This window comes from Ovis aries, chromosome 1, assembly GCF_016772045.2.
Source record: "Ovis aries strain OAR_USU_Benz2616 breed Rambouillet chromosome 1, ARS-UI_Ramb_v3.0, whole genome shotgun sequence".
NCBI classification, from domain to species: domain Eukaryota; kingdom Metazoa; phylum Chordata; class Mammalia; order Artiodactyla; family Bovidae; genus Ovis; species Ovis aries.
The window spans coordinates 105,483,964-105,506,076 of record NC_056054.1 but is presented as its reverse complement, the minus strand read 5'-3'; the positions used below and the strand labels follow the sequence as shown (position 1 = coordinate 105,506,076).

At 53.6% G+C, this 22,113-nt stretch overlaps 2 protein-coding genes and 1 long non-coding RNA gene across 13 annotated transcripts; 1 reads left to right on the top strand and 2 right to left on the bottom strand.

Annotated features, from left to right (window-relative positions):
- Positions 1-1,696: 1,696 nt before the first annotated feature.
- Positions 1,697-11,627, bottom strand: RUSC1 (RUN and SH3 domain containing 1). Of its 6 annotated transcripts, none has more exons than XM_027976147.3 (11): positions 11,489-11,627; positions 9,396-10,847; positions 8,698-9,108; positions 7,558-7,656; positions 7,310-7,392; positions 7,028-7,202; positions 6,850-6,955; positions 6,621-6,667; positions 4,918-5,467; positions 4,148-4,276; positions 1,697-2,408 (listed from the first exon to the last, which is right to left on the bottom strand). In XM_027976147.3, the coding sequence occupies exons 2-11, from the start codon at positions 10,759-10,761 to the stop codon at positions 2,240-2,242; spliced, it is 3,135 nt and encodes a 1,044-aa protein (XP_027831948.1). In that variant the 5' UTR covers positions 10,762-10,847; positions 11,489-11,627; the 3' UTR covers positions 1,697-2,239. The 6 variants fall into 6 exon arrangements, with proteins under 6 accessions (XP_027831948.1, XP_027831941.1, XP_027831954.1 ...); XM_027976140.3 differs by having other exon boundaries at positions 11,549-11,627; XM_027976153.3 differs by having other exon boundaries at positions 7,316-7,392; positions 11,549-11,627.
- On the top strand, positions 8,140-18,174 carry LOC121820538 (uncharacterized). Of its 4 annotated transcripts, none has more exons than XR_009600510.1 (3): positions 8,140-8,333; positions 11,783-11,927; positions 12,676-18,174. It is a non-coding gene; the product is annotated as an uncharacterized LOC121820538 (long non-coding RNA). The 4 variants fall into 4 exon arrangements; XR_009600511.1 differs by having other exon boundaries at positions 11,751-11,927; XR_009600509.1 differs by lacking the exon at positions 11,783-11,927.
- Positions 11,923-21,107, bottom strand: FDPS (farnesyl diphosphate synthase). 3 transcript variants are annotated; one of them, XM_004002589.4, is made up of 10 exons: positions 21,079-21,107; positions 19,786-19,948; positions 18,521-18,661; positions 14,600-14,680; positions 14,333-14,455; positions 13,870-13,958; positions 13,701-13,773; positions 12,949-13,026; positions 12,713-12,847; positions 11,923-12,182 (listed from the first exon to the last, which is right to left on the bottom strand). In XM_004002589.4, exons 2-10 carry the CDS (start codon positions 19,924-19,926, stop codon positions 11,982-11,984), a joined length of 1,062 nt encoding a protein of 353 aa, XP_004002638.2. In that variant the 5' UTR covers positions 19,927-19,948; positions 21,079-21,107; the 3' UTR covers positions 11,923-11,981. The 3 variants fall into 3 exon arrangements, with proteins under 3 accessions (XP_004002638.2, XP_042111160.1, XP_004002637.3); XM_042255226.1 differs by having other exon boundaries at positions 19,786-19,927; XM_004002588.6 differs by having other exon boundaries at positions 20,026-21,103.
- Between the last annotated feature and the right edge of the window lie 1,006 nt (positions 21,108-22,113).

The following is a 22,113-nucleotide window of genomic DNA, read 5'->3' as shown; positions in this document are numbered from 1 at the left end:
AGAAATAGCCAAAGCCTGACCCTACTAAGGAAGATAAATCCATTCCTGCCAACTGAAAGACCTAACAAACTCTTGTCCTAGACAGGAGTCAGACATTTAATCTTTGAGTTCAGTTAGAATACAGTTGCTCAGAAGCCTCAAGACAGTTGACTTACAAGAGCTCAGTGTCTACTCCTGCAAGAACTTAGGGTTTATCCCACTATTACATAACGGTCTATCCATGGCTGCAAAAACAATACCTTAGTACTTAATTTAAGGTTTCTTTAATCTTTATTTAACCTTTAATATCACTTTAACATCTGCTTATACCTATTCTGTTTGGATAATATATAATGGTAATAGCACAGACCTAATTTTATATCAATCTTTGTCCTATCTCAAGATGTTCTGTTACCTGATAACCATTAGGCTCCAGCTGCCAATATCACCAGGTCTCATTGATGCTCTGACAATATTGTTCTAGGACTCCTCCCACTTTTGAGGATTACCCACTATAAAACCAAGCACATAGGGATAAGAGTCAGAAAAAAGGAGAGGGCAGGTTGAATCATAGGAAATGAAAGCTGTGTACAAGTAAAGGATTTCTGAAACTTTAGAATCATGCCCACCTCCCACATATACCAAAGATCTCACTTTAAGAAATATTGGTCCCAAAGCATAGTCTTCCATATCTACTGTTTTATAACTTAAAACATAAAAATAAAACTTCTTTTGCAGTAGTAGTTTGCAATTGAAGAAGCTTCATAATCTTGAGTACTCCCACTCTTAAGAATATATTGAATGACTAGGAATTCTCAGAGGCAGTCAAAATCCAGTTTGAAAAACATCACCCTAGAAAATACCTGAAATGCAAACTGAGGTCTAAAGCTGAGAGGACCACCAAACACAAAAAGCAAAATTAAAGCAAGGAGCAGATGAATATCATAAATTGGCCAGGAATGGAAACATTAAATCTTAGAAAATGGCAAAAGTATGAGACAGTTGAGTCTAACCAACCCTACCCCTGAGTATTTCCAAGGCGTCAGCTCTTACTTTCTCAAGTCCTTTCTCCCAACAGCAGCCCGTTGTGCTCTTAACCAAGTTTCCAAAGATGAAGGAAAATTTAAAATATTTTTCTTCTGTTTCACCTCACAGTTTTCAGCTGCCCCCTAACTTTCCTATTAGCTGATTATAGCTTTCTATTCTTCTAATCTTTTAGTAATTCTCCTGTAGGCAATCATCTGTAGTGATTTCTACCCCCATCCTCCAGGCTCTAGAGCGTTTAGCTATTCTCATTTCAACAGACTGAAAGGAAACTCATTAATTCCTAACAAAGTAATAGATGTCAAGTTATTATGCTTCCTAAAATTATATCACCACGGAATGGTGATATTAAATAGAAAAAAAAAATGTGTCCCTTTTTAACACCTTTTAATCTTTCCCATCACCTCAGCTATGAAGCTTGCAAGTACAATTTCATGGACTAAGTCTTCCCAGCTCTCCCGTATCTACTCAGGCTCCTACTTATCAGTCTAAGCAAAGCAATCAAGTCTCAGACTAGAGATGCACTTCAGTGAGTCAGCACCAATCAGGGGCTACCTCTCAGGGAACAGAACTAGACCCAGCTAGGAAAGAAGCATCTCCCTTGGGCTCCCCAAGACACAGCCTCCCACCCCTCCCCCATAGCCTATGTCCTGAAACCCACAGTGACGACACATTCAACTCCCACTCTTTATTGGGACAAAGGAGGAAGGAGACAGACCAACACCACAGGCCCACCCACCAGGGGTGTCCAGACTTCAGCACCTAGTCCAGCATGAGTACATCATAAATACAGGCAACATGGGATGGGTGAGGTGGGGGAAGGTTCCATACACAGGAAGAAGACTACACAGGCCCTTCAAGTCTTGGGAACTGAGGCATATATAGAGGTGCAGTCCACTTACGAAGGAAGAAGATAGAGGGGGGCTAGATTTCCATTTTGCAGAATACAGATTGGAAAGAGGAAAGAGATGGCATGGAGGGAAATTCCTTTTTATATATTTTCAAAGAGCAGATTTCACCTTATAGATGGGTATGGGAGGGAAGGAAAAGTTTATTTTAGATATTAGCAGAAATGGCTATGAGAGGAAAGTGTCATTTTACAGACAGGGAAGGTACTTTGGGGACAGTCAGTATACATGGGTGAGTATTCACAGGCCATTCCATTCCCAGGTGACAGAAGGGAGAGAGAGGTGCAGGAAAGGAAAAGGTGCTAGGCCTAGAGAACAAGGGAGGTGTACCCCACGGGTACCAGCCCCTCCGCTCCATCCCTCCCACAGCGGAGCCAGTCCTCGTCCACAGTGGCGATGACACGCAGCACTTCCCCTCGCTGGAAGCTCAGCTGGTCAGGTCCTGCAGCAGTGTGGTCACAGAGAGCCCGGACTGCCCTGTGAGGAGCCAGAGGGAGACGCTGGAATGAAGTGAGGTGGGGGTGCCTGTCGCCAGCCTCACCTCCCCACCTCCACGGTATGTATGTCCCTGTTGGTTCAGCTCAGTAAACATCAGTTGGGCTCATGGGGACCAAGTCTTTTCAACGCTGATTTGTTTGGGGCCCCAGCCCTCTCCTAAGCTCCAGACCCACTGTTTAGCTCGTTATTTAATGTAATTTGCACTTCTCTGGTGCTTCATATTCAACATATGCAAACTAAATGACTCATCTTAACCCTCCAAACTAGTCCCTCCTCTTAGGTCCCCTATAGTCGTAAATGGCATCACCTATACAGTTATTCCTGGTAAAAAGGGATCTCAGTCTCTACATCCAATCAATCACCAAAACCTGTTTGATGTTGGTTTCTCCCACCACTCTCTTTATCTTCAGCTTCACTGCCATTATCTTAGTTTAGGCCTCTATACTCTCTGGACCACTGGCATATATCTAACTGGTCTGCCTGAATCCTGACCACCCTCTCCATTCTCCACACAGCAGTAGAGATCCTTCTAAAACTTATCATCCCTGGGCTTAAGACCCTTTAATTGCCTCCCACTGCCTTGGAGTGATACCCAGCTTCCTTCACTGGTCTGCTGACACCTCTGACCTCCCCATCACCACTGCCAGGATCCTCCACTCCAGCCATGTACTCATAGTTCCTCACTTACCGCACTTTGCCTTCTCCACCTTGGCATCCTATCCCTTCTGCAAGATTCATAGCCCACACCATCACTAGGCTTCTCTGAGTCCCCAGACCTCAGGAAGAAGCCCTGTCTGTATGGCTCAAAGGGCTATCTTCCTTCCCCAGAGTCTTTAGCACATATGGTAAGTGCTGATTTATTAACTGGTATCCCCACTGGAGTACAAGCTCCTTGAGGGCAGAGATTCCAACAGGTTTCCCTTTGCATTCCCTCCTCCAGTATAATGCTAAGTGCATAGTATGTGCTTGAAAAGTACTTGAATGGAAAATCAAGAAACCTGATTCAGGGGTGTCCCTGATGACTCAGTAGTAGAGTCCCCCTGCAATGCATACCTGATGCATTCCATCCCTGATCCAGGAAGATCCCTCATGCCACAGTGCAGCTAAGCCCACGCACCGCAGCTACTGAGCCTGTACTCTAGAGCCCAGGAGTCACAACTACTGAAGCTGTTGCACCCTAGAGCCCTGCTCCACAACAAGAGAAGCCAGAGCTTTGAGAAGCCTCCGCGCCACAACTAGAGAGGAACCCGAGCAGCGACGAAGACCCAGAACAGCCCCCCGAGGAAAGAAGCCAAATTCAGTGGATTGAGAACCTAAAAGAAGCCAGACCCTAAAGATGACACAGCCCCTGGTGCCAAATTAGAAGGCCCCACTAAAGGGAAGCCCAGTCCCCCAGGGGACACACACGCATTCATGGTACACTCATACAGTAATAAAACTGGCCAGTAACTGGGCATGTTCCATGTGCCTAATACTTTTATAAAATCACGTTTAGTCTTCATAACAACCATTACAAAAATATAAAGTATCCTCTTTTTACAGAAAAAGAAACTAAAGGTTCAGAGAAACTAGTATCACACTAATAATAAACAGCAAAGATGCAATGCGAACCAAGCACTGTCTGACTACATCACCTCCCACCCACACTGTGAAGTCAGAAAAACCCACACATGTAACATAACACGTGCACACCAGTGCTTCTCCCTGACCCTCCTTACCTGTGGGTCTGCGCCGTGCTAGGTTCTGAGACCTCAAGCTCCTTAGGAGATGAGGGAGCCTCAGGAGGTGCCGCCCGCTTCACCAGAGCCAACACACTCACTGTCGGGGGCAACCAGCTGGATGGTCTCCTGGAGGAAAGGATGAAGGGTCACAGAGGTCAGCCCACCTCCACAAAATAACCAAGGATCTGGGACTTTGGAGGGAGGGAGAGGCTGAGGGACCCAACTGTGGTTCAAGAGGTCAGGAATTGGTCACTGCTGAGGGCAGTGTGGCAAGGTCTACCACACCAAAAGCCACAAAGGGACCTACGGAACCAGCAGGCTTAGCTCCAGAGGGTCACTAAAGAGTACCTGAAGCCACTGAGCCACCAATGGTCAAACCCTGGAGCAGGAGTCCGCAAATATTTCCTTTTTTTCTAAAGAGCCAGAAAGTATTTTTGGCTTTGAGAGCCAAGAGGAAAAGTGGACAATATCATGCAGGTATTTAATAACTGTTAAAAGTTCATGACTTAAGAATATAACCATCATGGCTGTAGAAAAGCCAGGCTGTCAACCTCGGACCTAAAGGATCCCTACCGAGTTTCAAATTAAGAGTGACTGAGGGAGTTCCCTGGTGGTCCAAAGGTTAGGACTCTGCTTTCACTGCCAGGGCCTGCGCGCAGTCCCTGGTCAGGATCCTGCCAGCACCCAGTGCACCAAAAACAAATTGGGCTGACTGAGGGCTCTGAGAGGGAGTCAGAGGTCATGGAGGGGGCCAGGGACCCCATTACCTGGACTTCGGGGCTCCGCTCTCAGTTTCTGCAAGGCCCCCAGGCACTCCAAACAGTCTCCCCAGCCATACGCCTCTGCCTGGTGCTGCTTCCTCTGTGTGCAGGGACCTCTCCGGTGCGGCCTCAGCTGCAGTCTGGGTGCGCTTGGACCCCCACCGGGGAAGAGGCAAGCCCTCGGCACCACCAGACGCATAGACCCGGGAGGCCTGGGTCAGCTGCTCCCACCAGCTGCAGGGGCTGGGAGAGCTTGAGGGGGCTGAAGGGCCCGGAGGGGCCTCCCCAGAAGCCCCCCGGAGGCTCTGGGCCAGCCGACCCCCCCAGTGCAGCACGGCTTGCACAGTCTGCTGCAGGGCCGGAGGCGAGCCTGGTGGGGGTGGGGCCTGAGGCGGCCCCAGGGGCAGGTGGTGGTGGTGTTCAAAGAGCAGGTCCAGGTGGAAGGTGAGCACCGACAACGGCTGCAGCAGGAGCAGCAGCTCCGTGGACAAGGAGGGGCAGCCAGCCCGGGCCAGGGAGAAGAAGCCAGTGGGCAGGTACAGGAGGGACAGCAGGCCTGGGAAAGAGCAGGCTACCATCAGCCCCTGCTCTGGGCCTTGTCCAAGGGCTTCAGCTGGGAAGTCAACAAACACCCTCCTGGGCCTCGCTCTCCACTGGGGCAGAGAGAGGGGGACTCCAGGGCTGCCACCTCCCTGCTGTGGAACCCCCACCCAGAGAGGGGTGTGGCAACAAGTATGCATGCAGGCTGCATCGATTCAGTCGTGCCCCTTTGCAACTCCATGGACCATAGCCCGCCAGGCTCCTCTGTCCATGATTCTCCAGGCAAGAATACTGGAGTGGATGCTGTCCCCTCCTCCAGGGGATCTTCCCAACCCAGGGTTCGAACCTTCGTCTCCCTCCTGCATTGGCAGGCAGATTCTTTACCACGAGTGCCATTTGGGATGCCCAGTAGCAAGTATATAAGTAACAAAAAGGAGGACTTGAGGGCCATGGAAGCGAAATGGGTAGGTGGGGTAGGGAATGGGGGTGGAGCCTCACTGAAGAAGGACCCAAAGGATGAATGAAAGTTAATGAGGAGGCAGGAGGAGCAGGAAGCCCTGCTGGAAGAGGAGGCACAGCAAAAGTAGGGCCCTGGGGCAGAAAGAACTGAAAAGGAGACTGTCGACCAGGGAAAGCCCCAGACCTGAAGGCAAAGGCCGGATAACCAAGTCTCTGCAGGTTAGAGCAAGGATTAGGGTCATTCCTCCTATTAATAAGACTCCTTAAAAGAGTTCTAAGCAGGACATTCCTGGCGGTGCAGTGGATAAGAATCCCCCAGCCAATGCAGGGGACACAGGTTCAATCCCTGGTCTGGGAAGATTCCACGTGCCGCGGAGTAGATAAACCCATGTGCTGCAACTACTAAAGCCCAAGCACCCTAGAGCCTGTGCCTGCAACAAGAGAAGCCACCACAATGAGAAGCCCACTCACAGCAATGAAGCATAGCCCCCACTAGCTGTAACTAGAGAAAGCCATGCAAAGCAATGAACACCCAATGCAACCAAATAAATAATAAATTAATTTTTCAAAAAGAGTTCCAAGCAGAAGAGTAGTAAGATTGGAGATCTGGATCAAAAGCATTCCGGCATCAGGGGGAACCATCAGAAGAGATCCCTTTTCCTACTTCCCCTAGTCTAGCAAGCCCATCCTCTCCCATTCGAGCCGCTGACCTGCATCTTCCTGGAGACTGGAAAACCACAGCTCCAACTGCTTAGTGCTGGGGGAGAGAGGAGGGAATAGAAGTCAGGGACACCAGCCCCCTGTGGGTGGAGGATGGGAAATAAGACTAGGACAGGGAAGGCCTTCTCTGGGGACATGGGGCACCCACCATATGTCCCACCCAGGACAACCCTGCAGTCCCCAGGCTGCGGGAGGGACACCAGAAAGAAGGCCACTCACTTGAGGAGGCCCAGGATGAAGGCGTGGAAGCGGCTACGGCTGCTTCTCAGCGGGGCCAGACGGCTGACCTGGCTATACAGGGTGCCGAGGGAACGAGTGCTGGAGCCTGAGGACACAGGCCGCTGTCAGCCAGACCCCAGCCCTGCCCTCCGCCCAGTCCCACACTCCCCCCCTTCACCTGGCTTCACAGACGCCTCCACCACACTCCAGGGGCTGCTCCGCCGCTGCCCAGTGATGAGGTCTTTCCGGAAAGGCTTCAGCCCGTCGGCCACCAGAGCATGGAGGGCCGGACAGAGGGTGGTCAGCACCAGGTGCCCCACGTCTGGGCTCAGACGGCTATCCCCCAACTGGGCCTGGAGGCAGCGCAATGGGCATGGGTCCAGGGATACCTCCAGCCTTCCCCTGCACCCTCAGAGCTACAATGCCCCTCCTCACCCCCCAACACCCTCCCTACAGGCACCTTCACCTTCTGAACCAAGTTCCGGGCGGCCCCAAAGTGAGAGATGATTTTATCCACTGAAGCACTAACAGCTATCAGGAGACCTGGGAGGGGGGCCAGGAAAGAGTAGTGTCAAAGCCCCTTATCTCTCCCCAGGCAAACCCCGAAGGACTCGGAGAGGCCAGTTCACACAATTTGACCGAGAGAGGAGGGCCTAAGTGAGGGGAAGTTGATTTCCAAACCAAAGGTCAAAAGTCAGGGTGTCCTACCTTTTTTCTGCTCCTGCAGCTGGCCAGTCCCACTCTGGGCTTCTGCCATCCACAGTCGCTGGGCCCCGGGGATGCCGGCAAATGACCAGGAACTACGGCCTGGGATAAGGGAAGAACGACTGACACTTACCAGGGGTCACCCCCGAGGACTCCAGGCGTTCACAGGGGTCATCGCCTATGGGCCTAGACACCCCCGCCCCTGAAGTCTTGGGGAAAGGAGTCTAGGGCTGCGGGGAGCACAGGGCAGCTCCCGGAGTGAAAACCTGCACGTATCTCAGTACTGCCGCCCTGCTCCCCACTTCTCTGTTCCCATTTCCCTTCCTCACGGCCCAGCTCCCACTCCTCGATCCCGGAAGTCCCAGCGTGGGGCAACCGTGCTCACCTCCCTCCCGCCTGCCAGGCTGGGCCCTGAAAGGCGGGAGATGACAGGGCAGGGAAGGGAGGGGCAGCCTTGTGCCCGCCACTCCCCCCACCCCCTGGCGGGCGGTGGCTGGGGAGGGGGGGACGTCAGGTCCGCGGGGACCCAGGGAGCACGTGGGGAGCCTGGACCAATGGAAAGACAGACAGACGGGAATGGGAGGAGAGACGGAGGGAGAGCAGACCCAAGGATTGGGAGGCTGGAAGGCGCCGGAAAGGGGAAACCTGGGTCCTGCGCCAGCTAGGCGGAGGGCCTCTTGCTGCAGCCCACTGGGGCTGGCCCCAAGGGGAAGGAGTGACCAGAACCCCCTTCGGCCAGTGAGCTGAGGGAACTTCACCCTTCACCCTTCCCGTACAAGGTGAGGGTCAGGCTCGAACTACACTGGCCAGGGAATTTCACAGAGGGTGTGACCCAAGGTCCTTAACAATGGACTTGCTGGGACGCCCTTAAGCTGTGCGTGGAAGCCGGCTAAGCCTGTATCCACTATGTCCCGGCCACACAGCTGGGAAAACAGCAAACTTCGCCCAGCACGGGGAGTTAGCAAGACCAGACTCCCCAGGACCAATGATCTTGGAATCGCCCAGGTCGAAGAGCTGGACCCAGCCGGGTAACCCGGGAAAAAACTAAAGCAAAGGTCTGGCCGAGGATGGGTGGGGCTTTGGAGTGGGCGGGGCAGCCCCGCCTGAGGCGTGGCCCGCGGGGCTGGCCCCCATCCGTCTTACGTAGCCTGGGCGGAGGCGGTGGGCTCCTGGTCCAGCGAGGGGCCTTCGGCGGACGAGGTGGCCGTGGCAGCGGGGGGGCGGGTACCTGGCAGGGTGGGGAAGCCACGGGGGGGAAGGTGCTACTTCTGGGAAAGAGCGGGGACAGCAGCAGTGCCAGCTCAGGGCTGGCCAGGCAGGGAAGGTCCCCCCTAGCCGGAGGCGAATAGGCCCCCACCGGGGACAGGCGAACGGGCAGCAGCTGCTCCTCCGGGGTACTCGGTGCCCCCAGGAGCCGCAGCCCAGCGCCTGGCCAGCTAGCCAGAGGCGCCAGGAGCAGAGACCCAGCTGCGGCCGCGCTCCCACCCTGCAACAGGGGGCGCCCGTCAGCCGAGAACCGAAAAACCAGGGGCCGAGGGAGCAGGAGGGGACCGGCTGCAGGCGGGATTGGCGGGGCAGATGCGGAGGGGAAGGAGGCCAGCGGGATGGGCAGCCAGGCAAGGAGGGGCGGGAGAAAGAGGGAGCAAAGAGTTAGTCCCCCCGTAACCCAAGGACCCACCCAGTTTCCCTTTCCCGGAGCGCTCCCGGTAGCAGGGGACGGGAAGGATGGGTGGGATAGGACACACAGAATGGAGGGCAGACAGGGGGTCGGGTCGGAAGCTTTGGAGGTGTAGGGAGGCCAAAGGCCAGCCCTCCTCTCGCCACCTCCTATGGCCACTTACCTTCAGTGCCAGCCTGAGGACCTGGCTGCTCCGGCTCCTTTGAAGCTGGGGCCTCCTCACCAGCAGCAGGGCTGCCCGCCCTGCCCTCCTCGGGCTGCCCCTCTGCTATGGGCTGCAGCCCAGGTCGGTTCTTCTTCCTCCGAGGAGGGACGGGTGGCGGTGGGGGCCGAGGTGGAACCAAGGCCCAGCCAGCTGGGGGGTCTCGGGGCGGGACTGGCGGGGGCGGAGCCCGGCTTCGGGACCGGAGTTCCTTGAAGGTGGTAACTTCCCGGGGAGGTGCCTGGGAGCTGCCGAGCGAGCCTGTGGGGGGCAGCTCGGTGTCGGGAGAGAAGACGATGAGCCAGTCACTGCGGTCTTTCTTGGCCTGCGGCACGAGGGGCAGCCCTGGGCCCCGCTTGCGCTTCTGGGCCAGCTCATGGAAGGACGTGATTGTCCGGTGGGGCACCGGCTCCTCGCTGACGTCACTTCTCCATCCCCCATCAATTTTCCCTGCATCAGTTTTCGAACCAGAATCAGTTATTTCTGTATTGGTTTTCCAACTGGAGTCGAATTTTCCAGGTTCAGTTTTCCAACATTCAATAGTATTCCCATTGACTTTCCAACCCGAGTTATTGTTCTCAGTGATTTTCCAGCTAGCATCAGTTGTCTCTTTGTCGATTTTCCAAATGGGGTTGATTTTCCAACTGGGTTCGGTTTTCCCAGCATCGATTTTCTCATCATCAGCCTCTGGGAGGTCAGAGGTAGGGAGGTCCTGCTCCTCGGCCTCCTCCTCTTCCTCTAGCCCTGGGGAAGGGAGGTCCTGGCCAGTGGTCAGGGCATTACAATTGGAGTCCAGGCCTGGACCGGATGGAGAGGAAGCTTCAGAGCAGGAATCCGGAGAGCAACAAAAGCTGTCTGGGGAGCAGGTGCCTGGGCCCGCAGAAGCCAAAGGGGAGCCTTGCTCCAGGGGAACGATGCTGGGCTGAGGGTGAACATCCTCGTTGCCAGGGAGGTCCCTGGAGTAGACTGAGATGGGGGACTCATCGGGGCTAAGATCTGAGCAGGAGCTGAGAGAGGAGGAACAGCCCGGGTCTGAGGGAGAGGCAGCCCCCTCCTCCTCCTGTGCTAGGTCCTGCCGGTTTTCTAGGCCTGGCCCATGCTCCTGGCAACATCGGCAGGGCACTGCTGGGCTGTTGGAATTGGCGTCCACCAAGGTCCCACTGCAGGGGCCCCGGCTCTCCTTGCCCCCGGTGTCCCCTGGGGGAGGGGATGTGCTCAAGGGCCCCTCCCGGAGCTCCGGACGGCGGGACAGATGCAGGCCTAGAGAGACATGCTGGAGGTGGATGTGGTTGAGGTTGCAGAGTAAAGCCCTCTGAGGGGACAGCATGGTGCCGGCGGCGACAGGATGGCCTCTAGAGAATGAGGAGGATCAGCCCTCTCACATCCACTTGCCTGGCAACCGCAGATGCAGCCCTAGAAGAGAGGGATAGTGAAACCCAGCCAGGGAGGGTGCGGGCCGCGGGAAGAACACCAAGGTGACTTAGGTGCTGGGGCAGGCATGGAAGGGCGCCTTGGACAATATTTAAATGAGATGCAAACAGACATCGACTGGCTATTAGTTTCCGCTGCAGTGTTTGCAGGTGGAGTCGAATGTAACCCCCACCCCGGAGAATGGGGCGGGGAGGGTCAGAGAATGCGGCTGCGTCCTCGATCTCCTTGGAGGTGCGGAGGCTTGTAAAAGGATGGGACCCAGAAGGGACCCTGGTCCTCTCTGCTGCAATCTGGCCCAGCCCCACTCCCAGGGGAAGGGGTCGAGAGGCCCCGCCCAGATGATCTGAAATGGGGTTGGGGGAGGTGCGTTCGGCTGGTTGATGCAGGAAAGGGGCAGGCGTGGGGGAAAGGCCCAAGCTGCAGGAGCAACCATCAGCCTGTCAACTCCAGCGGGGCAGGCCGGCCGGCACGGGCCTCGGCTCCAGGCTCCAGGCTCCAGCCTACAGCCGCGGTGCACCTTCACCCTGCTGCGAACACCAGCATGTCTGTCCCATTCTCTCTGCACTTGTCTCTATGGTGCAGCTCCACCCCAGCCCTTCTCTATTTTTTACTGCTCCCCTCACCTGCCCCAACCCGCGAGCCCCGATCCATCCATCCACACCCGCAGGCCAAGCCATCCTCACCGGGGTCCTCCTGCAGCCGCTCCGGCGTCTGGAGCCGCATCCGGCTCCGCGGCTGCGGTCCCCGCCCAGCCCGCAGACTGGAGGGGAGGGGGGCTGGGACGACCTGCCAGCGCTGCGCAGCCGCGCCCCTCCACGCATGGGCGTGGCGAGGCTCAGACCCAGCCCCCAGCGCTTGACGCTTTCGCCTGTGTCACCCACCCAGGCCCAGCTCAAGGGCTTTTGATGCTTTCTAAGGTCCCACTGAAGGGACCTTTTAGTCCCAAGGGGATCCTGAAATCAAAGCCTGAGGTTCCGGCTTCCATGCAACTGACCCCCACCCTGCCCATTCTGGACAAAGCTGCGCCCCTGGCTGGCATAAGCAGAAACGGAAGAACCACAGGTTAGACAATAATTTATTGAGAAGCCTCCCTTCCCCACCTTCACAGACTCTAGGTCACTTTTTCCGCTTGTAGATCTTTTGTGCTAACCCCAGGAAGATGGCTGGGGGCAGGGGCGCAGCATACTGCTCGATGAGACCCATAATGTGGCTGTAACTGTCTTCCTCGTATTGCATGTACACAGCCGACAGATTCATCTCCTCGTAGAGCGCCTTCACTCGGGCCACCTTCTCAGCCTCCTTCTGCCCATAGTTCTCCTAAAGGGCCGGGGGTAGGAAAACGGGCTTATTATCCTTCCCCCCAACACCTCTAGGTCCCCTCCACTCCCCCATCCAGAACTTCTCCAATGCCATTTATTCATTCCATTCCTGCCTCCCGTTTCAAGGGTCTCTGAGTAGCTATGATCTCGAACTCCAGCACCCCCCACCCCCAGTCCCCATCCCAAATCCTCACTCAGTCAGTGGGGTTCAGGCCTCAGCTTCCACTACCCCAGGGTTTCTCAACCCTCGGCCCATTTGAAATTTCTGGCAGATAGTTCTTTGTGGGAAGCTACTGTATGTGTGGTATTTGGCAGCATCTCTGGCTTCTACCCACTAGGGATCCTAGTGGCAAACACACACACACACACCAAGTTATAGTGACAAAAATAAATGTCTCCTGACACTGTCAAATGCCAGGGCGGGCGGGCGTGTGTGTGTGCGTGTGTGTGTCAAATCACGCCCATTGAAAAACCACTGCTCTTTCCCCTAGTCCACAGCTTGGGGGTCCACAGCACACGCTAGGGCACCTGCAGGATTTGGCGCTGTTCTGGAGAGGCCCGCTGCAGACACTGAACCACCAGCCAGCTGCACTTGTTGTCCTGGATGTCTGTGCCGACCTTACCCGTCACGCTGGGGTCCCCAAAGAGATCAAGGTAATCATCCTGGGCAGAGGGGGTGCAGAAAAGAAGGAATGAAGAGACTGTAAGGCAGGGAAGGAGCAAAGCTGGAGCCTGTTTTCTGCCAGTGCCCCATGCCATCCTACCTGAATCTGAAAGAACTCTCCCATCTCCAGCAGGATCTTCTTGGCATTGGCATGCTCCTTCTCCCCATCAATGCCCGCCTACAGGGAAAAGGGGGTTAACAAGTCATACACCAGAGGTGCCTGCATCTTCCTGGCTGCTTCCTCCCACGAAGAGGGTCTTGCCCCAGTACAGCACCCCCCCAAGTCTTCTCTCCTTTCAGACATCCTTGGCTTCCCTGATAAAGGAAGTCCTGGCTGACGGTCCACCTTCCATCCCACTGATTTTAGCTATGGGTCTTCTTGCAAGTCACAGCAGAGGTGAGTCCATTCTGGAGGCCCTCAGACTCTCTTCTCTCACAAGGCTCAGTCCCTGAGTCACTCTGATCCTTATTCCTAATCTTTTTACCATTTCCAAATTCTTTCACTATGGAAAGGAAACTTGGAGAAGGTCAGCATAGATAGTTAACCCCATTGATTGCCTTTGAATCTAGTCTTCTCCCTCCCCACTCCTACTACTGAACACAGATGGAGAATTCGTTGTTCCCCCTTGATGGGCTGTCCACTTTCATGTAAACCACTCAGTTCATTTTTATAATTAGTCCCACAGGTGGGGATTTTATCCGCATCTTATAGCTGAGGAAACAGACTCAGCAAGATTAAGTAACTTGCTCAATATCACTCAGCCATTCCCAGTGGGGGCATGCCTGCTCTGTGCCCTCCTTATTGAAAGGCCCACATGAGCAGGGCAGCAAGGGATAAAGAGGCTCACTCACCATATACATGGCCGCAGCTACAGGAAGGTAAAAGGAGTAGAAAGCTGTCTTGTACTTGACAATAGACTTATACCTGCGTGCAGGGAGAAGATAAACTCCTTAGAAGGGTTGTGCACCCCCTCCCAGCCCTCCCTCTCACTGTCCAGATGTGGTTCCCACAGTCCCTCACCTCTTTTCTGTGAATCTGCCAAGATCCACGTTGCCCTGGGGGGCTGTGATGAGGTCCAAGGTCTGTCCGATCTCAGTTTGATAAGAACTCTAAGGAGCAGGAAGATGGCCTGTGAACTGGGCTTTCTCCAGGGCTGGAGAACTCTGAAATCTTGGGCCCTACAGCCCACAGCAGTTGCTAATTGGGTGGTCAGAAAGACAGGAGGAGGAAGAGAGGGCTCCCAAACTCAAGGCCCACACAGTCACACACATGCCCTTTACCACTCCTTTCAATCACAGAGACACAAGGAAGCCGCCGCCACCACCCGCCCCCACTCCCTCCGTCAACTACTTCCCCTTCCAGGCAAACCTGGGTATCACCCTAAAACAAGACTGTCCCATTGAGGACAGTGAGCATGGCTCATCTGGACAAGAATGTCCCATAGAGGCCAAGGCCACCACGGGAGTCCTCGTCTGCAGCACACCTGCAGGAAGAGCTCAATCAGGTCCAGGTAATAGGGCTGCTCCCGACAGTACAGCTTCAACAGGCGGTAGATGGATGATTCCAGAAGGAAAGCATCATTGATGGCATCCAAACCTATGCCTGGCTGTCAGGGACACAGAAAAACAAGCAATCAACTTCTGGCCTAGACTCATACCAAGAACCCGCAACACCTCCTCCACAGGCTCCATGTGACCCTTTCCCAGTGGTCTGTTGTCATGCCCACCGCGCTACCTTCTTGCCCACTTACCTTCAGATACCAGCAGGTCTGCCCCCGGCGGGTGAGGGATGAGTCCATAATGTCATCTGACACCAGGAAGAAGGCTTGGAGCTAGGAGGATGGAAAGTGGAATAAGCGTCCCAGGGCTCCTTATGATTGTTCCTTCTACCAGTAAGAGATGTTGCTTTTAAGAATCACTGAACAGAGAAGGTAGGTCAGGATGAGGCCGAGGACTGGTTTTCTTGGCCACACTGTGTGGCATGTGGGATCTTAGTTCTCCAACCAGGGATCGAACCTGTGTCCCCTGCACTGAGAGCACGGAATCTCAACCACTGCACTGCCAGGGAAGTTCACCGAGGACTTTTAATCTGGGCTCTGGGACTTTGGAAAATTGTATGACTTCTTTGGCTCAGGCTTCCCAACTATAAAAAGGGACAAAAAGCTCCCTTGTTTTCAGAGTAAGAGATATAACAGATCTCCAGACAATCCCTGGTGTCAGGGAGATGATGAAATGTCTTCATATGCTGTACTCCTCCCTGGCCAAAAACTTTGGGGAGGATTTCAAGCAAGATTTCTTCATGCAGCGTGACTTTACATGACTTCAGGAACAAGAAAGGCTGGTTCCTGCATTCTCTCCGGGCACTGCTTACCCGCTCCAGCAAACAGGAACAAAACCCCACCTCAGGAAGCTCATTTAGGAGCCTGGGTCTAATAGGGTAGAACTTAAGTCTGACTCCTGGTAACTTTCACCCATTGCTCTTAAACATCCTCAAAGGGCTTCCTCTTCTGAGTGCCAGCCTCCTGGAAAGTACCAGACTATGCTGGCTCCCTGCAGGACTGTGAACTACCTCGAGGCAGGGACAAGGTGTCTGACTGCATGGCATTCGCAAAGTCCAGCACAGTGCTGGTCCATAAATGTTTGTCTAAGAAAGACATGAGCGGATGAAGCACTGTAACTTCTCCTGGAGATACTTCTAGCAGCCAGGCTACATATTCCGGCTCCCTCAAACAGCTTGTGAAGACATGGTTTGTTGTTTTTTTTTTCTTTTTGGCCACACTGCGTGGCTTGTGGGATCTTAGTTCCTCGACCAGGGATTGAATCTGGGCCCTGCTTCAGTAGTGAAAGTGCTGAGCCCTAACCACTGGACCACTATAGGAATTCCTTGAAGACATGGGTTTAGACCTTCACCCCAGCCTGATCCCTGTGTGTGCTCCAGTGGGTCTGCATGGCTCAGAGGGCGTGCCCACCACTACCCACCAGCTCAGGTGTGCACGGTGCAGAAAGGGCTGTTGTCGTTCCAGGCCAAGTCCTCGGGAAGCAGCTCTCCATCTGCACCTTTCCCTCTGACCTCGCCCTGGAGTGGGGCCTGGGCTTTCCACATTGGGGCACACATTTTATTTACAACGTGTCTCTGTGGAGTGGCATTGTTCCCTGAAGCCACAGCTCCACTGCCTCCCCTGAGTGGCTACAAGGGCCAGCTGGTTTCAACCAGCACCACTCAACCAAGATCATCTCTGAAGGGCATTCATTCCGTGGCCCTCAATCTCCTCTGCCCCGCAACTGCACTTTCTATTTATTAGGAGAACATTAAATCTGCAGGGATTTTACCCCAGTATTGGGTTGGGTTTTTTAGTAATCTCCCCAGGTATGTGTTACAGTGGGAAGTAATGAGAAACACACCACATTACCCACACTGCATCCTTACCAAAATGTCTCCCCTGCCTATTTCCTCTAGATACTAATCAGACTGGGCTGTGAGCCACTCTATCAAATAATTGGCCTAGACTTTTAAAAAGTCCGTTATAATGGAGGAAGTATTCTAAAGACTGAAGAAAACTAACAAGTGCAATGCATCACTTCTGCTTGGATCCTAGATGTTTTTTTTAAAAAAAAAAAAAAACCTTACAGTAGACAATCGGAGAATTATGAATATTTAAATATGGAATATATATTAGATAATATTATTATATCAATGTTAACTATCACGACTGTTGCTCTGATTTGAATGCTTCCCCCCAAATTTCCTATGCTGAAATCCTAAACTTCAAAGATAACAGTATTAGAAGGTGGACCCTTTGGGAGGTGCTTAGATCATGAGGGTGGAAGCCTCATGCAAGGGATTAGTGCCCTTATGAAGGAGACCTCCAAGAGCTCCCTTGCCCCTTCCACTTGAGGACATAGCAAGAAGATGCTGGCTATGAATCAGGAAAAGAAGTCTGACTCCTGGTAAGACCCAGTCACATGGGTGCCTTAATCTCGCACATCCCAACCTTCAGAGCTGTAAGAGATAAATTTTCTGTTGTTTATAAGTTACCCAATCACTGGTATTTTGTTGTTGTTCAGTCGCCAGGTCGTGTTCAACTCTTTGCAGCCCCATGGATTGCAGCACGCCAGGCCTCCTTGTCCCTCACTACCTCTGAGTTTGCCCAAGTTCATGTCCATTGAATCAGTGATGTTATCCAACCAGCTTATTTTATTATAGCAGCCCAAACAGACTAAGACAGATGTGAAAATGGTGTTGTGGTTATATAAGCAAATGTCCTTGTTTTTAGGAGGTAAATGCTGAAATAGAAAAGTAAGAGGTTGAAGGAGATGTGGTAGAAGTGAAAGGAAGAGAAAAGCAGAGATTATAACAAAAATCATCCAAAACAATGGTGGACTGCTCAAATGGGGAAGTGGCCACAATACAGCTGCGTTTAAGAAAACATGGGAATTCCCTGCAAGTCCAGTGGTTAGGGCTCAGCATTTTCACTGCCAGGACTAAGGGTCATCCCTTGTCAGGGATCTAAGATCCCACAAGCAGCACAGTTTGGTCAAAACCAACCAACCCAACCGCAGGTGAACCCACAGCGCAGCTAAGGTTAGTGACAACTGATTTTACCTGGTGAACTGCTGGGCCCCCCACCGCTCTGCCTTACCCTCCCGCCCTTCACTCCCTGCCTGCTGTCTGGGGCTATGGGCTCCTCAGCACCACCGATCCCTAGAAGGGCACCTCTGTCACCAGGGCCCCCCTCCTCAGTGAGGCCTGCATCCTTTTACCCCCTTGGAGGCAAATCCCTACTGTATAGCCCCATCTCCCTTCCAAGCTCTAGACTGGAAATTCTACCACCTGCAGGACAGACAGCTCCACCTGATCTGCTCACGCCAAGAGCACAGCATGGCCCGTGCTGAGCTCATCACACCCTCCCTCAGGCCAGCTGCTCCTCTCCACAGGCCAGGATCACCGTCATTCACCAAGCCCAGAGCGTCTTCCCTCCTGGGCTCATCTCCCCACTCCTCAGGGCCCAGCACCCCCCAACTCCAGAACCTAGTCCCCCTGGGAAGCCTAAAATGGAGACTTTAGGCCAGGTCAACAAACCATGCGCCTTCAAGAACCAACTGAGCTTGGACACAGAAGACTGAGCAAAACAGATCCACACAAGAAGAGTCCATCTCCAGTCTTGGGGAAGTGGCTTCAATTCAACTTCGGCCAACTGTTGCTATATGGGACTCTGGACCCATATCTAGCAATTTTCCATGTGATACAAGACATCTGGGGTTTCGTGTGAAATCTCTCCTTTTGTTAGATTTAGGGAACTTAATTTTTAAATATTTTCAAAAACTACCAATAGGCTTCCAGTATTCAATCTCTGCCATAGAATAATCTAGAAGAACCATCTCACTTTTGTGGCTGTCCTCTACTCACAAGAGCTGACAACTTCATGGCCAGTTCCAAGGCCCGCGCCCACCGCCAGAGTACAGGTGAAACACGCACCTTCTGGTACAAGGGCCTCCCCACATCTGTTAACCCCTCGTCACTAAGTCTGGCCACAGCACACTAGATGCACAGAAACACAACCGAGAAGCCGAGTTTCAGGCCCATCCCTTCCCTCCCGTCCCACCCCATCCCACCCAGGGCACCCCCACTCTAGTAAACCTCGTCTTTGCCTGCTGCTCCCCACCCTTCTCACCAGTTCCACACACCAGCCCACAGTCAGGGCCCGCTGGAGACTGTCAGGATCTTGTTTCCCGGGCTCCACAAGCTTCCGGAACGTTACCACCACCGTCAAACCCCGATTGTACTTGCCTCCGATGGCATTGTACTCCAGGACCTGGGGGAATAGCAGAGGGACAAGGAAGGCATCAGGGTCTGCGGAGCAGCTATTCTGAGATTTCTCCTTGTTTTCTCCCACCGGAGACCAGGGAACCTAACTTTATCCTCCTCAATCCCAACCCCTCCTCCAGGCAGCCCCTGAACTACTATGCTCCTGGCTTCTTCCAAGTCGTGGGGCAGAGCAGGAAGTTCCCCAGTCCCCAGGCTCTCTCTGCGTTGTCTTCTTCAGAACACTGAAAGGCTCCATACTGGAGATTAAGATCTGCTCCCAAACCCAGACAGGGCTTGAACCCGGGGAAAACTCTTGTGCATGCCAAGAGAGCGGCTAGCTCAGGTCTCTCCCACCCCCATTCCTCCCTTCTCAGCCACCTCCTCTGCGACCCCCCTCCACGGTTCAGCCTATCTGCAATAAAAAGCCTCTCACTTAACTCAGACAAGCGCCCTCCTCCCCAGGTTAGCCAGAGGACAGCTTGGAGGGGACTCAGGCTGGGGGACCATCCGCTACTCCTTCAGTGGCATTGCCTCCTGCTGGGGCTTCTCATTTTGCCTTCTGCTGCCCTGTTATCAACCAGATGCAATTCACTGGGAAGACTTCCCTTTTTAATCTCCATCCAAGTACAGACTTCCTTTTCCTTAGTTTCCCTCAGACAAATGAGACGGCATTACAAAAAGAATCACTAGATATTCCAAAAGAATCAGGCAACGTAGGTATCTCAACAAATAGTTCCTGCCCTAGAGGAGGGGTTTCTGATGGAACACTACCTTTACTCAGCCCCACTTCAGACTGCTTCCTCCCTTCCTCCCAGGTCCCTGCCAAGATAGCCCCTTATGATTTCTGGACACCTAATTCCCTGTCTTAACAAAATCAAACACTTACCCAGATCAAAGCCTTCACCCCCAGGGCGATCCACCCCTATGCAAAGCAGTATGTCTGGCCTACCAGAACCACAAAGCTGGACTGATTGGACCTGCCCAGGCTCCGACCCCTCCAGAATGAACCCAGAGTCTCTCAGATAAAAGTCTGTTCCCACACCTATCAAAAGTCACCCCAGAGCCATAGAGAGACCCCACGCATGTGCAGAGATTGCAAAGGTTCACCCTCTCGAGTTGTAAATCCCTCACCTCCTTGAGTCGGGTAATGGCATCTCCTGTCTCTGGGTGCCCAATGTCCTCCTCAGTCAGCACCTTGACAATCTGGGAGAAGTGCTGGATGAAATCCTGCCTTTCTTGGGCGAACGCGTCCGATTTCTGGTCTCCATTCATTCTGAGGGAGGAGTAAAATGCTCTGACAAGAGGGAGGACAAGTCAGAAACCTAATCAGCTGCTCCCCTCCCCAAGGCCCCTCACCCCTGCCAGACTCACCGAGGCTCCTCTGTCCACGCTTGCCGCCAGCAGCGGGCACTGTGCCAGGCCCCCAGGACTGGGCACCCGTGCCCCAGGGTGGGTCGCCGTAGGGGACCCAGCAACCTGTCCCGGGGCACCCAGCACGGGGCTGGCAGCAATAAGACCCCCACAGATCTCAGCCAGCGGGACAGGGGCAGCATGGGGGGTGGCACAGAGAGGGGGCATTGAGCACTCCCTGCAGGGGCAAGCACCAGAGGCAGATGCACGCTGTCAGCTCCCCAAGTCACCCTCCAACCTTCCACCTCTGTACCCAGAATGCCCCACTCTCTTCTGGGCTAAGCTGGAGGGCACTTAAAGAAACTCAGGGAACAAAAAGTACGGCTGGGTAACCAAGACTCAGCTGATCATACTTAAAATAAGAAGGCTAGGACTCAAAGCCATGTAACTTTACCCGGCTGAGAAACCGTCAACGCCTCCACAAAGGAGCCTCTGGAATTGCTATACTCTTGCTTGCTTCCTCCAAATTCTGGAGCACAGACTGAAGAATCCAGAGTAAAGGACCTCAGGACCGGGGGCTGGGAGGATCTTTAAATCACCCTCTTTTATAGAGGCCAAACTGAGGCTCTAGGAGGTAGGAGGTACCCGGGGAATGGCAGCGCCAAATCTAGAACCCAAGTCTCCCTTGGTAGGCAGGGAGAGGGGAGCGCAGGCTTTGAGGCGTGAACGCAGAACCCCTGGGTACTATGGACATGTAGTCTGGGGCTCTGGGACTGGACCTCACAGAGCCAGGACTGTGCTGACAGCCTCGGAGCAACACTGGGTGGGTGGGTGAGTAGGGTTCGCAGCGGAAGAGCAAAGCAGGGTGCAGTTATACTGGGATTCCAGGAAAGCACATGGCAGAGTTCGGGAGTTTCTGCACATCCACGGTGTCAGCTAGTCCGTCCCACCAACTCCCAAAACGGGGGAACACCGACGCAACAGACTGGACCTCCTGTGCCTTGAAGTTGCGCTACAGAGTTAAGACCGAGTTTCTAGCCCCTGCCTCCGGTCCCAGCCCTCGACCTCTCTCACCTGTTCCTGGATGCTGGTTGCAGATCCTGATTGTTGGAGGGGTACTCCTAAAAGCTGGACCGCGCGGCGCTCGGGTCGCTGGATCTAGTAGTTCTCGATCTCCTTTCACTGCAGGCAGCAATGCTTCACTGGACTACAATTCCCGAAATGCCACAGGAGGGGCAACGATTACGCGATCTAGCGCGGGCTGGCTGGGCGGGGACGAGCCACATTGATTGGCTACTTCCCCTCGTATGAGCATGAGGCCCTGTAGCCAATAGCCAATGGAAGGGCTGACCCCCGGGACCTGAAGCTAACAGGGCTGGAGTGGGCGGAAGATGGGGTGAAGTTGCAGGGAGTCGAACAGGTTTGGAATTCCTTGAACTCAGGCTCTCAACAGTCGTTGTTTACTACTCAAATTGTCATTATTTTCCTGTGCAGTTGAGTGGCACGTTACTAAAACCCCAGGGGGGCCATCATGGCTACTTAACTGGTTGTCTAACTTGGGCCAGTCGTGTAACTTCTGAGCCTCAGTTGACTTCTTTGAAAGGATAACACCGTGATATAAAGTATATAAAGTGCTTTAAGTGCTCAACAAAGCGAAGACTCAAGGAGAAACCAGAACCGTTATCCCTACACACAGGTACACACACACAGTGTACCCACCCACCGTGGATAACACACACACATACACACTTACAGTTTACCCACCCACCATGAATAACACACACACACACAGTTCACCCACCCACCATGGGTAACACACACACACACACAGTTTACCCACCCACCATGGGTAACACAAACACACACACAGTTTACCCACCCACCATGGGTAACACACACACACAAAGTTTACACACCCACCATGGGTAACACACACACCCCCATATACATACACCCTGTACACACACACTTCTTACACACACGTACCCTTCAGCCACACACACACACACACCTTTTACCAGCAACCATGGGTACCACATACATACAAGTTTACCCACACATCATGGGTAACACACACACACACCCTGTACACACACACCCCTTAAACAC